Consider the following 14,532-nt stretch of genomic DNA (forward strand, 5'->3'; position numbering starts at 1 on the left):
TTCCGCCTACCCAAGTACGACACCTATGACGGGTCGGGGGACCCCGTCGATCACTTGGAAGGCTTTAAGGTCACCATGCAATTCCATCGCGTCTCGGAAAATATTATGTGTCGGGCCCTCCCATTGACGTTCAGGGGGGCGGCGAGGCTGTGGTATAATCGACTACCGACGAAGTCGATCCACAGCTTTAGCGACCTGAGCTACTTCTTCGTGAAGGGGTTCTCTAGTAGCCAGCCCCTCCAGAAGACTACGTTGAACCTAACCAACGTCAAACAGCAAGAAGGGGAATCGCTGCGGAATTATATGAAGCGATTCCAACAAGAAAAGATCACAATCAGGGGCCTAGACCCGAAGGAGGAGTTCACGGCCCTGCTAGGTGGCGTCAAGGACAAGGAATTGAAGAGGTCCCTGGCGAAGCATACGCCTAGAGATCTGACCGAGCTGAGGGCGCGATGCGATAAGTACATCCAGATGGAAGAAACCCTCCAGGCAGATGAAGAAGTCGAAAGGAAGGCGGCGAGGAAGAGGCCCTTAAGGGTTGATGATAAACCCATCGAAGAAGGAAAAAGACGAAAGTCCGAGCGCAGTCGGGCCCCCAGTCCACCGAGGAAGTTTGAGAGGTATGCACCCCTGAACCGAAGGCGAACAGAGGTGTTAATGCAGATAAAAGATTCTCCAGATGCCAGGGCCATGAAATGGCCAGGAAAGATGGGGCGACATCCTGAAAGACGCAATGTGGATAGATACTGCCACTTCCACAGAGACCACGGCCATGACACTGAAGACTGTTGGCATCTCAAGGGGGAGATAGAAGGAATGATCAGAAGGGGATACTTAGGCAGATTTGTAGACCGGGAGAAAGAGCTGGCTCCAGAAGGCACTGGCCGGAGAGATAACCGTCGGAGGGATGGTGCAGGTCGGTATGAAAGAGGGGGGCTCGCCCGCAGAGGAAATCAAGAACAGCGGAGAAACCAGACACTAGAGGGAGATGGACGCCGGCCTCGAGAGGAGAACAAGAGCCCAACAAGAGTTATAGCAACCATCTGTGGAGGCCCGGCCGCAGGAGAGAGTTCGGTCTCTGCCAGGAAGGCGAAGGCCTACGCGAGGAGCGTACATGTGGCAGAATGGTCGAACAAGAAGGCAAAGATGGGGACGGTCATCTCCTTCTCAGACGATGATCTGGAAGGGGTACAGACCCCGCATGATGATGCCTTGGTCATCGCCATGACTATAGGAGATTGCAAAGTAAAAAGGATCTTAGTGGATAACGGCAGCTCAGCTGATATCCTGTTCCTCGAAGCTTTCCGGAAGATGGGCCTCGACGAAGGAAAGTTAAAAAAGGTCGAACACCCGCTGCAAGGATTCTCTGGCACCCCGGTGAAGGTGGAAGGGTCGATAGAGCTGCCGGTTCGAGCTGGCACCAGAGATCGCCAGGCGACGGTGATGATCAACTTCCTGGTAGTAAGCATTACATCAGCGTACAATGCCATACTAGGAAGAGTCGGGTTGAATCTGTTAAAGGCCATCGTCTCCACCCCCCATCTCAAAATGAAGTTCCCAACTAAGAATGGCGTCGGGGAGTGTCGGGGTGATCAGGAGACGTCCCGAAGATGTTACGCCACTACCCTCTGGGGAAAAGAAAAGGTGGGTGAGACGCTCCCAATAGAGGATCTACGTGATGATGTCAGCTATCAACGGGGAGAGCCGGCCGAAGACTTGGTGCAAGTTGAAGCTGAAGAGGGAGACGACACCCGGCAATTCCAGATTGGGGCTACCATGCCAAGGCCGCAACAAGAAAGACTCATCTCATTCCTGCGGAGCAACGCTGACGTATTCGCTTGGTCGGCATCGGATATGCCCGGGATCGACCGAGAAGTAATAGAACATCACCTGAATGTTAGCCCCATGAAGAAGCCGGTGCAGCAGAGGAAAATGACGTTCGCCCCAGAAAGACAGAAGAAGATAAACGAGGAAGTAGAAAAGTTACTGAAGGCCCGGTTCATCCGAGAGATCCAGTACCCGGAGTGGATATCTAACGTGGTGATGGTCCCGAAGGCAAACGGGAAGTGGAGGATCTGCATCGACTTCACTGACCTGAATAAGGCCTGCCCCAAGGATGCATACCCCCTGCCAAAGATAGACCTGCTCATCGACGCGACGGCGGGATACGAGACGCTGAGTTTCATGGATGCATACTCGGGGTACAACCAAATCAAAATGGCCGAGGCTGATGTACCGAAAACATCCTTCATAACTGAAGGAGGGTTGTACTGCTATGAGGTCATGCCTTTCGGACTAAAGAATGCGGGGGCCACCTATCAGAGGTTGGTGAACAAAGTTTTTAAAGGGCTGATTGGCAAGACCATGGAAGTGTACGTGGATGACATGCTCGTGAAAAGCCCGAAGGCGGAAAGACACATCCAAGACTTGGAAGAGGCGTTCCAAGTGCTACGACGGTACGGCATGAAGCTGAACCCAGCAAAATGTGCCTTCGGAGTAGCCTCGGGGAAGTTCCTTGGCTTCATCGTTTCGGAGAGGGGAATCGAAGCCAACCCAGTCAAAATACAAGCCATTCGGGACATGAGGTCACCCCAGAATGTGAAGCAAGTCCAGGAGCTGACGGGTTGGGTAGCTACCCTCGGAAGATTTATGTCTCGGCCTGCTGATAGATGCCTTCCTTTCTTCAAGGCGCTGAAAGGGGCTAAAAGGTTCGAGTGGACGGAGGAGTGCGAAAGATCTTTCGAGCAATTGAAGGAGTACTTGGCCGCACCCCCACTGCTGACAAAGCCGAACACCGGAGATGTCCTACAGCTGTACCTTGCTGTATCGACGGTTGCTGTAAGCGCCGTACTGACGAAAGAGGAAGGAAAGCAACAACGGCCAATATACTACGTCAGCCGAACCCTTTTAGATGCCGAGACAAGATACCGAAAGGCGGAGAAAGTGGTGTACGCCCTCGTGACGGCGGCAAGAAAGCTGAGGCCATATTTTCAATCACATACGGTATGCGTACTCACCGACCAGCCTCTGAAGAAAATACTGCAACGGCCAGATATGTCCGATCGTCTAGTAAATTGGGCCATAGAGCTAGGAGAGTTCGACATCCAATACAAGCCGAGAACCGCAATTAAAGCACAGGCCCTCGCAGACTTCATAGCGGAGACGACGATTCCCGATGACCCGCAGGAATCTGCCGAGGGACGAGCAGATGAGGCTTGGACACTGTATGTGGATGGGGCTTCCAACAGCGATGGAAGTGGCACTGGAATTGTGTTGGTAAGCCCCGAAGGCTTCAAAATAGAGTGCGCCCTACGGTTCGACTTCGACGCCTCCAACAACGAAGCGGAGTACGAAGCGATAATAGCCGGAATTAATCTAGCTCGGGCTTTGATGGTGAGGGAACTGGTAGTGAATAGCGACTCCCAACTCGTGGTGCGGCAAGTGAATGGCGAATACGAGGCCAAAGAACAGAGGATGGCCAAATACTTGAACACGGTGCGAGAAAGGTCAGCAGCTTTCAAGGAATTTGAGGTAAAGCAGGTGTCACGAGAAGAGAATGCTAGCGCAGACGCACTGTCGCAACTGGCCACTTCCGACTTCGCGGAACTTGGACGAGCGGTGTATTTCGAAATACTACCACAGCCAAGCATCGAGAAACCCCACGAGGTGTTACCTGTAGGTGAAAACGGCCGAAGCTGGATGGACGCCATAATAGAATACCTCAAGGAGGGGAAGCTCCCAGAAAACAAGGACGAAGCAAGAAAAGTAAGAATGAGGTCAGCACGCTTCTTCCTGAAGGATGACACGCTGTACAAGATAGGGTTTACCTCACCATACCTCAAGTACTTTATGAGCCAGGGCCCGGGCTCCAAGGTGTTCCATTTAATGCTTTAAAGTTGAGGAGTTTTGAGGAATTGGTAGAGGCAATTGGTCAATATGGACCAGGTTTCAAGCCCCCTTCAATTCATGACTATAGGGGGCCTCTATTGAAGTCTGAAAAGGATAAAATTGATGAGTTAAAGGTGAAGTGTCAAGGATATTAGAGGAAACATGGGTGCACACTCATGTCAGATGGGTGGACAGACAAGAGAGGAAGGCACCTAATTAATTTTCTTGTCAATTGTCCGGAGGGGACTTTTTTTTTGGAGTCTGTGGATGCATCTAGCCAATCACAAACAGCTGAAATGTTATTTAAGCTACTTGATAGCAAGGTTGAAGAGATTGGTGAAGATAATGTGGTTCAAGTAGTCTCTGATAATGCTGCCAACTATGTTGCAGCGGGTCGACTACTAATGGAGAAAAGGAAGAGGTTATTTTGGAGTCCATGTGTAGCTCATTGCATAGACCTTATGATGGAGGAAGTAGGAAAATTACGCTCTTATATGTCTGTTATATCGAAGGGCAGGAAATTGACTGCATTCATCTATAGGCACACTCGTCTTCTTGAAGCCATGAGGCAAAAAACAGGAGGAGACTTAGTGAGGGCTGGAGTGACTAGATTTGCCTCTTCCTTTTTAACACTCCAGAGCTTATACAAGCACAGAGAATCTCTGAAAAAATTATTTGTTGATGATGAATGGTCCCGTTCTAAGCTTGCATCTACAGAGGCAGGGAAGAATGCTTCTGAGACTGTGTTTGCTACAACATTCTGGAATGGTGTGATGGATTGTATAAGAGCATCACAGCCTCTTCTTCAACTCTTGAGGATTGTAGATGGTGATGAGTTGCCTGCTATGCCTGAAGTATATATGGCAATACAAGTGGCAAGGAAGAACATCAAAAAAAAATTTGGAGATGATGAAAGGAAATGGAAGAAAATCATAGCCATTGTTGATCACCGTTGTGAGACTATGATGAATGGATCAATATATTTAGCTGCCTTTTTCCTCAATCCAAACAAGTTCTTTAAGGCAATAGAAGATAATCCTGACAATGAGTTGGACTTAGCTCAAAAAGCAAGTGATGCCTTCAATGATGTTCTTGTAAGGTTGGTGCCTGATGAGACCTTGCAAGATAAGATCATTGTCCAGGTTGACAAGTATACCACTGTTCAAGGAAGTTTTGCAAAGGACATGGCGATTAGACAAAGGGACAAGTTGAATCCTAGTAAGTATATTTCCTTTTAAAGTTCTAATTAGTTTAGAACTTAAAATGTTGATTTTTTACTTAACCTATTTTTTTATATTATATATTTATAGTCTCTTGGTGGTCTTGACATGGAAGTACTGCTCCTGACCTTTCAAAGCTTGCATTGCGCATACTTGGTCTTTGTCGCTCATCTTCTGGTTGTGAGCGCAATTGGAGCACATTTGAATTTGTGAGTATTGACTATTGAGTTCTGATTACAATAGTACATGTACTTCACTTAATATGGTTTTATTGAAGATAAGTAGATAACTTCATATTATTAATGTTTTTCAGATTCACACCAAGAAGAGGAATAGGTTAGAGCATCAGCGGTTAAATGATCTTGTCTACATTCAATATAATCGCCGACTTCAAGCAAGGTTCCAAGAAAGAAAAGAACAATGTAGAAACTACAATCCATTGTTGCTCGATGATCTTAATTGGAGTAGTGAGTGGATGATTGGTGAATCAGAGAATGAATTAGTGCATCCTGAGAATGATATCACTTGGAGAGATGTTGATAGAGCACTTGGAGCATCTTCATCATACCAAGGCCATAATAGACCAAGGAGGGCTCCAGCATCTACCAGTGGAACCAATCTTTGCTATACCCGGCGTGGTAGGAGGGTTGAGCTTGAGGATTTGTCAGATGAAGAAGTGGATGAGATGAGTGAAGAGGATATTCGTGATGATGAAAACATTGAGGATGATTATGGCATAGCTCCAGATGATGCAAGCCAGCAACAAAATGCAGTTGAAGAAGAAGATTTTAATTTAATTACTGATTTGGATTGAAAGTCTTTGAGTCTTAGAACTTTGACGTATTTTGAGTCTTTAAACTTAAAGTTTTTTGAGTCCTTGAACTTTAAGTATTTGACTTTCATTGTTTACTAAATTCTTAGCATTTTAGTTTATTTTATGTTTTAGCTTCATTGAAGTTTAAAGTTTTTTAGAATGATTAAGAATCCCCAGGTTAGTCACTTCTCATCCATTTAATTTGGCATCTCGATTTTTACTTTCGATGTATTTTAATTCTAAGTTCTTAATTACTTCTTTGACAGGAGTAGAAATATAGTGGATGACCTTAGGGCTTAGGCACTCATTATGGCATCATAGAGGTGTATAATAAATACTTGTATATTTTATGTCTTCTTTTCTTTATATTTATAATTTTGTTTCATAATTATGTATTTATATTATATGTTAATATGTTAAGATGATTGATGATTGAATATTGATGATTCATGATTGATGATTGATGATGAATTGATGATGAACTTAGTTTATTCACTTTATTGATTTGTTTTCTTGATGAATATCTTACATTGGTATGAATATAAACATTTAATATTTATTTAGCATATGAGTAATAGGATTTAACTAGTATTTGAGTCAAATAGATTGGTTTTATAAAAAAAAGTACACAAGAACGCTTTAGTCAATAAGGCGACGCTTTATGTCCGCCTTATTGCTAAGGCGCTCCGACAGGCCCTCAAACGCCTTAGTCGCACCAGCGCCTTAAAAACTATGCCTGCAACTGCATCACAGGGCTTCGGGTGGACTTCTGAACAACAACAACAACTCTTCTAATTAGTTGTGACCCTTGTAACAAACTCTCAACAACCTCTCAACAATTAACAGGAAATAAAAGAAACAGGAAAAAAAAAAAAAAACTGAATCAATGGAGGGCTGAGGAATTGGTAGAATGAGGTTTGGTTGGGCATCTCACCCTCTCAAATATTAGTTCTCTCATCCTTGAGTAAAACTTAAAATTTCATTGATTCAAATTTTCTTTTTCAATTACAATCAATGGCCTCTTATATAGGCCTAAAGTTGATTACGAAAATGGAAACTCTAAATAAAGTAGCTTCTTGGAAATTAGAAACTAGAATGATCTTTTCTGAACCCTACCAAGGATTAAAGTATCGGTATCGGTAGCCGTATCGGTCGGCCAAAATTAAGATATGTATCGGAGGGTATCGTATCGTATCGGAGATACACTAAGATACACATAAATGGATAGGAAACATTTTTTTAAACACTTTTGCATAAAGAATTTGTTAAAAAAATCTATTGATAACATGTATTATGCATAACACTAAATTGAGGGTATCGAGCTAAGAATTCAAGGTTTGTAATTATCCCATAAATGTAAAATCCTTGTTCCCAACATTGATTTCCACTTTAGTTAGAGAGAAATATTACTGACAGCAACTTTGAAACAAAAACCCCTCAAAAAATCATGTTTTTCTAAAAAATTACCCATCTTGGCCATTATATGACCGTAGCGCACTATATCGGTACAGACCGATACTCATCGATACATACCGATACATACCGATACGTGTCGATAGATACCGATACGTACTGATCAATACATATCGATACTCACCGATACATACCGATACATACCGAAATGTACATTTCACCTCAATTTTATTTTTTTCAGAGTCATATCGAGGCATATCGTATCGTATCGATGTGTATCGGTGGTGTATTGATGCATATCGGTATGTATTGTAGGATATATATCGATACGAAAGGATTTTAAAAATTCCATGTATCGTATCGGTGTGTATTGTATCGGTCGGCTAAATTTAAGCTACGTATCAGAGGGTATCGTATCGGTATCGGTATCGGAGATACTTTAAACCATGAACCCTACTACTTAAGAAATTAACTAATAGGCTAACAAGTTTACCAAATATAATTAACTTTTCGACCAAGACAAACCAAAAAGGAAACAAAATATTGGCCAAATCTATTGAGATTGATGGGGTTGTTGGAATTCGTCTTGAATCTTCTTCCTGCCAAATTGAGGGGACAACGCGAAACCGGGTTTCTGAAATCAGAATCAGTTCGTTTATGGACCCATTCAATAGTGAAATAGCCAAATATCAAGAATAATGGCAATTCTATAAATAACTTGAAGTTTCTAATTAATGGTGGCAATCTGGTAAATAGATAATAACTTAAACATAAGAAGAAATATCAAAGGGAAAAGCAACGTACAAGATGGGGAGGGGTAGACCTGGAACTAAGGAATAAAATCAGACTGTTGAGACTAAGAGGAGAGAAGGGTATTCATATTGATGGAAAAAAAAAGAGAAAATAAGGTGTTAGGACCCGTTTGGTATCGTTCTGAAAAAACGTTTCTAGCGTTTTTTCGTTATATTAGAGTAAAAAAACGGAAAAAACCGTTTGGTGGGATTATGCTGTGTTTCGATTTTTTTGAAACGAAAATTGAAAAAAAAAACGAAAACAGAAGCCAAAGTCGGAACTCCAAAAAGGAGTTCCGTCACTACAGTTTCGTTTCAAAATCCCTAATTAGGAACGATCGTTCCCGATAGCTGGAGCGTGAGGAGCATCTGCAGGTAAACCCTTCTCTCCTCTTCTTCTTCTTCTTCTTCTCTCTCTTCTTGTCTCTTCTTCTCCTCTGTTCGTACTCGTTTCTTCTCCTCTCTGCTTCTCTCTTCTTCTCCTCTGTTCGCCTTCTTCTTTCTTCTTCTCCTGGTTTTGCCTTGTTCTATCTTCTTCTCCTCTGTTCGCTTTTCTCTTTTTCTCTTCTTCTCTCCTCTTCTCCCCTGTTCGCAATTACTAAATAACTGCACTCGTAGCTCATTCAATTACTAAATAACTTTTAAAGCAGTTTCCAAGCCTTTTTAACTTTCCTAAGAAGCACAACTGCCAACACTGCGTGGTATATGAACTACTTTAATTTTTGAAGGGAGATGGATGCATCTGCAATCCCGCTTGAAAGGCACCACAATAATCACTAAAATCTGGGAGTTTCAGATGCTATATTTTAGGAAAGATGGGCCCATTTTTTCTCCTGGTATATGTGCTCAGTAAGGTCATACTATCAGTTCCTTTTTAGTGGCTTTTAGATGTTCCAAGGATTTGGGATCAGTAGTTATCTTCTAGTGGTTGAGGTTTTTGTGTAGGTGACATCACTGCAAAGAATCTTGAGATTTTGATCAGATAAAGTTTCCATTTGCTAAAAACATGTTGAATATGCAAAAAGGGTGAGGAATGTACTGCAATCTCCACATCGTGTGATTGCAAAAACAACTGGGAGCTATAACTTGTATCTACTCTTGATGAACTGGGTGGAATGTGTGGAACTTACTTGGATTCTCCTAACAACTTGGTTTTTGTCTTGTTTGGGTTTTTGGTGGCATCCTATGGAGAGTGATAACATTTCTATTTCTTGGGTGGTTTTTTAAGGAAATCAACAAATTTTAGGAAACCAATGGCTCTGCCTAGGATAGTTATGGACATTTGGTCCTATCTATTCCACTGGGTATCTGCAGCTAATGAGTTTGCAGGTATTGGTAAAGCATCTTTTGGACCAGATTGGAGTTGTGTTCTTATTGTATATTGCTATTCCCTTTCCTTTAAGAGAGGAAACTTGAGTACTTTTGTGTACAAATCATGTATGATAATTTATTTTTCTGCCCTTGCTGATTAAAAATAGTAGTTATAAAAAGATGTCTCCTGAAAATGTAATGGATTGGTAGAAGAGTCGATGAATATTTCTGAAACATGAGTGGCTTGTCAAGATTGTCATAGTAGAACTTGTCATGCCATGAGAGTATCCATCTCATAAATATTTTGCCCACTTCACTGGCCAAACATGGGTTCTCTTTTGTGGAACATCTTTGAAGTAAAACATTTTCTTTTAAACTAATAGTTCTATGCTAGAAAGAGGTTTCCTCTAAACCATATGTCAAATTACCCTCCTTCTTTTCTCTGTTATTCTGTCATGGGATGATTTGAGTAATTCTGCCGTTTTTAACTTTTAATTGAGCAGTAGTAGCAATGTTGTGTGTTATTCCTCTTACCCTGGGACCTCTAAGGGAATAGGGAAGTTCATTTTAGTCTCACCGCTTTGGTAATGAAATATCAACTTTGACAGGTGGTGTTTGAAGAAATTTTCATTGCACTTGATTCTGGCGCATTAGAGCAGCTGAAAGAGTTGAGTTCCAGGCGCAGAGCTGTTGAAGAATCAATTAATGAGAGCAGCTTCATGACAGAGGTTATTGCGAGGGAAATGGCAGGAGGATTGACTTCTCGTTATGAGCAGGTAGTCCTGTTTTATTGATATTGAGCCATGTTTAGCATGTGGCTAGTTGCACTTACATATGCAAAATGTATCAGGACCTGCAAAAACTGGAGCAGTATTTGCCACTTTTAGAAAATTTGATGATTCATGTTCAGTCACTTAGCAACAATCAAATAATTGTTCGTTGGACTTCAGGCCTTAAGATAAGATGGACTAGTGCTCTTAGTGCTTCTTCAATTTTCAACCTTAGGGGCGCAAAGTTCTATAATATTGATAGTTTGCACTTAGAGCTTGGGATGAACCTTTTCCTTTATGGTGCAATTTTGCGAGAAAGGGCTTTGGAAGTTCTAACAGAAGGTACTTGAGCATGATTCCTTATTGACTTTATTTTTTTATGTTTCTCTTTTCCTATACTATATGATAGTTTTGGTTCTTCCAATGTCCAGATCTGGTGCAGTCTGCTACTCTGTACAGGAAAGCTGCCGGAGTTTATCACTATCTGGTTAATGAAGTACTTCAATCTTTACAACCTCCATTCACTCAGGAAAGACCGCCAGAATGTACCTCATCTGTGTGTTCCATTATGAGCTTAATTTGCCTTGCTGAAGCACAGGTTGGTATTTTTCTTCTCTTTTGGTTGTATGAATGGATCTTCATTGTGAAATTGTTGATTCCTGAAGACTGCACCTTGTGTTCTTTTCTTGTTGCTACGCGTTAGGCTGTGACTACCAGAAAAGCTGGAGAAAAGGGTACTACTCACAGTCTTTTAGCTAAGTTACACTATGGCATTGCAGAGTTGTTTGATGAGGCTGGCAGTATTCTACATTCAGTGAAGAAAGACTCCAAAGATACAATTGCAAACAAGGATTTCCTTTGTCCTCATTCAACTTTTCTTTTTCATTATAGTTGTCAGTTTTTGGCTTTTGCTTATCCTTTATTGATAGATTCTATGCTATAAGGATATCCATTTATCATGTCTATGTTTTCTTGTCTTTAAGTCATTAACATTTTGTTTTCAGAAATTTCTGTGAGCTTCAACTTATTTGAACAATTTTTTCTTAATTAGCTGGGAAACAGGAGTGATGATTGTATACTTGGTTAATATTTCATAATGATGATGAATGATTGTTGTCAATCTTCTTGTAAAATATGTAGGTCTTTGACTTAAAAGAAAAGAAAAAAAAAAAACCGTTTCTGAAACAAGCATTACCAAACGGCAGAAATGTCGTTTCTTGGTTCTGAAACTGTTCTAGAAACAGATTCACCAAACAGCCTTAAATCGTTTAAAAACGGCGTTTTGACACAGAAACTGAAATTTCCGTTTCTGACACACGGAGTTTCTGGAACAGAAACGATACCAAACGGAGCCTTAAACAAACCCACGATTCCTTGGGTTGTCTTCAACCTCTAGACAGCCAACACGATAGGCGATAGAACAGAAACGAAAAGGAGAACTTCCTCAATATCTGTTGGCTGGGCCTGATATTCCAGGGAAAGAATCGCCACAACCTGCCCTCCCAAGAACACTTAGGGCCCGTTTGGTATCGTTCTAAAAAAACGTTTCTGGAGTTTTTTCGTTCTATTGGAACGAAAAAACGGAATCTTCTGTTTGGTGCACTTATGGTCCGTTTCTGTTTTTTTGGAACAAAAGGTGAAAAAAAAAACTGAAAAAATGAGATTGGACGAAACTCCAAAATGGAGTTCCGTCTTCCCAGTTTCGTTCCATTTTACAAAAAAAAAAAAAAAAAAAAAAAAAAATCCTAATAAAAATCTGAAATTTTGAAACACCATTTTTTCGTTTAAAAACTGCGTTTTGACACAGAAACTGAAATTTTCGTTTTTGACACGAAACGGCGTTTCTGGAACAGAAACGATACCAAACGGGCCCTTAGAGTATAGAACCAGTCCTCCAAAGGATCTATAGATCAGATCTCAGACTTGGGCAGCAATGAGGGTCGATTGGCTTTAAGAACAAGCACTCTTTGGCTGACCGATTCTGATTTTGAATGCTTTAACAGGTCTGAACTTCTAATAATAGTAAACAAAAAATAGAAAGGAAATAAAGTGATTAAAATAAAGAAGAAACAAGGGAAGTGGGAGAGGAGGCGGTTGTCTCGGCCCAGGCTTCTCACCCACAGCTATCCCGGCTGCTCTAAGCAATTGATTGCAAATCTTCTTTATTCAAATCTCTAAGAAATTTCAATGCATAGGCTCCTCTATTTAAAGAGAACAGAATTACAATCATACCTTGACTAGGAGCTAGTTTCCAAATAGGACTAGACACTTCTACTACGACTAGGACTTCAAATAGAACTAGGACTAGACTTCTAACTCCAACATGGAGTGGGACTGACTAACTAATAATCCATATAGGACATTACACTCGATGGGCCCCATGGGCCTTTATTGAATTAAAACAACTTAAATAAAAACACTGAATATAAATCCTGTTTTCCTACCTTCTACCCATATTTTAGGCCCATTAAAGTGGTCCATTTCAAAGAAAATCCATGGGATCAAAGGCCCAATACATATATGACACAATCCAAGGCTTATTTGCAATAAAATAAGCCCAAGTGATTTATCTACATCAGTTCTCCTCAGAGGCAAATACCCTGATTCTGCTTCTTCCTCCTCTGCCTTGCGGGCCATGCATCTGATGCAACTATTCTATAGCCAGAGCCATTTGCTCCTTCCCCCATCTTTGCAGCCCTAATTATCTCCATTTAGGTTGAGAGTTGGCTCTTTGCCCTAGCTTGTTGAACTGTCTCCAGACTGTCTGTGTCTCGAAATGATCAGGCCTGTAATCAGGGTAAGAGTCATCAGAGGTTACCCCTATTACTAGTGGGTCTCTCTAAGACCGCCTCATTAAACTCTTCTGCCCTTTGCTTTTCTGCTTCCTTTTAAGTGCTTAGACATGGTGACATGGCTTATTGCACCTCATAAAGAAATTGGGTGCATTTTGCCACATCGTGTACCCACCAGACAAGTGCTGCTTCAATTTAGTGGCCCTTTTGGAATTTAGCACTTTCTATAATACTACACTTGACTTTTCCTTGTCATTTCCTTCTATTTCTCTATGCAACCATGCTATATTTCTGCCTCCACCCTCAGCCTTTGTGCAGCAATTTTAAACCTTTTTACATTGTTACATCAACAAAACAAGACAAATGCATGCATAAGTAGCTATTGAATATCATTTCAAAGTGCTAAAACAATCAATACAGCTATTTCTTGTTTTTCCCCCAAACTCCTAATTTTTTCTTTAATTAAAAATAATTTTTATATATTTTTTTAGAAATAATAATACCATAGCTAATACAAATTTATAATGGAATGAAACAAAATTCATAATTTTTAAGTTCAAATACACTAGCAATGCTTTCATCAATTTTAAAGATTTTTCAAACCAAAACAAATATTTTCCCTATTTTTTGGATTATCTGTAATCTAAAATAATTTAAAATTTCATAAATTAAAATAATTAATTTACAAACTGAAAAGAAAACGACTTTGTGAGGTCGTAGATCAGTCAATGGTCCAACATATACAAAAATGAGTTCCAAAAAATGACAATTAACTATATTTTTAAGATTCTTTTTTGCAAAAATAAAGAAATTTAATAATAGAAATAAAATTCGGCCTTTGTCAATCCATAGAGCAAGACGTATTCATCAATTTTTTTGGATAAAATAGTTTTTTGAGAATTTTTTCTTACCTTCAAGTGTTCTTGGGCAGAAAAAACAATTCCATGTGTTGATGTTGAGGTGTAAATCCACTTGCTTCAACCTCCCTTGGGTGTGATTTGGTAAAAAATTGCACCAAAAGGCATAAAACAAATTTGTGGGGACTTTTGTTTAAAACAGATTGAGACTATGCAACTGCACCATTTAAAATGAGGTTTTTATAGTGTCACGTGGTTGGTTTCGGTAGAGACAAACTGAGAGCAGAACATGAATTGAGATTTCGGTCTGAAGTCGAAATCACGGTCGAGAATTGGTAATATTTGTTTATCCGATGTCATCTCATCTCGAGACGTCACGAAATCGAGAAAAAAACCGGATCTCGCCAAGCCCTTGAACAATAGTTGATTGTCATTTTGTTCGGGATCTAGTTTTGTGGAAGTTTATTGCTACTCCATTTGTTTCCTTTGTAAATCAGCTAGGTGATACATTTACTAAGCCATTGTTTGGTCTTACTTTTAGGAAAGACTTGTTCCAAGCTAGCCATGGATGACTTATATGTCCAGCTCATTGTTCTAAGTATCGGTATAGGATGGACTGTTTTGTATTAGTATCGACTGAGACTGATACCTACACCCGACTGATCCGGATCGGGAA

At 40.9% G+C, this 14,532-nt stretch overlaps 2 protein-coding genes across 4 annotated transcripts in view; both read left to right on the forward strand.

The window, feature by feature from the left end:
- Positions 1 to 14,532, forward strand: part of LOC122093615 (plant cysteine oxidase 4-like) — an 82,072-nt gene that overhangs the window by 7,491 nt on the left and 60,049 nt on the right. The gene's annotated exons all lie outside the window — the stretch shown is intronic.
- LOC122093616 lies at positions 8,395 to 11,327 on the forward strand. Of its 2 annotated transcripts, none has more exons than XM_042663983.1 (5): positions 8,395 to 8,501; positions 10,046 to 10,213; positions 10,288 to 10,549; positions 10,639 to 10,805; positions 10,911 to 11,327. In XM_042663983.1, the coding sequence occupies exons 2-5, from the start codon at positions 10,157 to 10,159 to the stop codon at positions 11,148 to 11,150; spliced, it is 726 nt and encodes a 241-aa protein (XP_042519917.1). In that variant the 5' UTR covers positions 8,395 to 8,501; positions 10,046 to 10,156; the 3' UTR covers positions 11,151 to 11,327. The 2 variants fall into 2 exon arrangements, with proteins under 2 accessions (XP_042519917.1, XP_042519918.1); XM_042663984.1 differs by having other exon boundaries at positions 8,404 to 8,501; positions 10,987 to 11,327.

The sequence above is a fragment of the Macadamia integrifolia genome, chromosome 11 (genome assembly GCF_013358625.1).
Source record: "Macadamia integrifolia cultivar HAES 741 chromosome 11, SCU_Mint_v3, whole genome shotgun sequence".
NCBI lineage: Eukaryota > Viridiplantae > Streptophyta > Magnoliopsida > Proteales > Proteaceae > Macadamia > Macadamia integrifolia.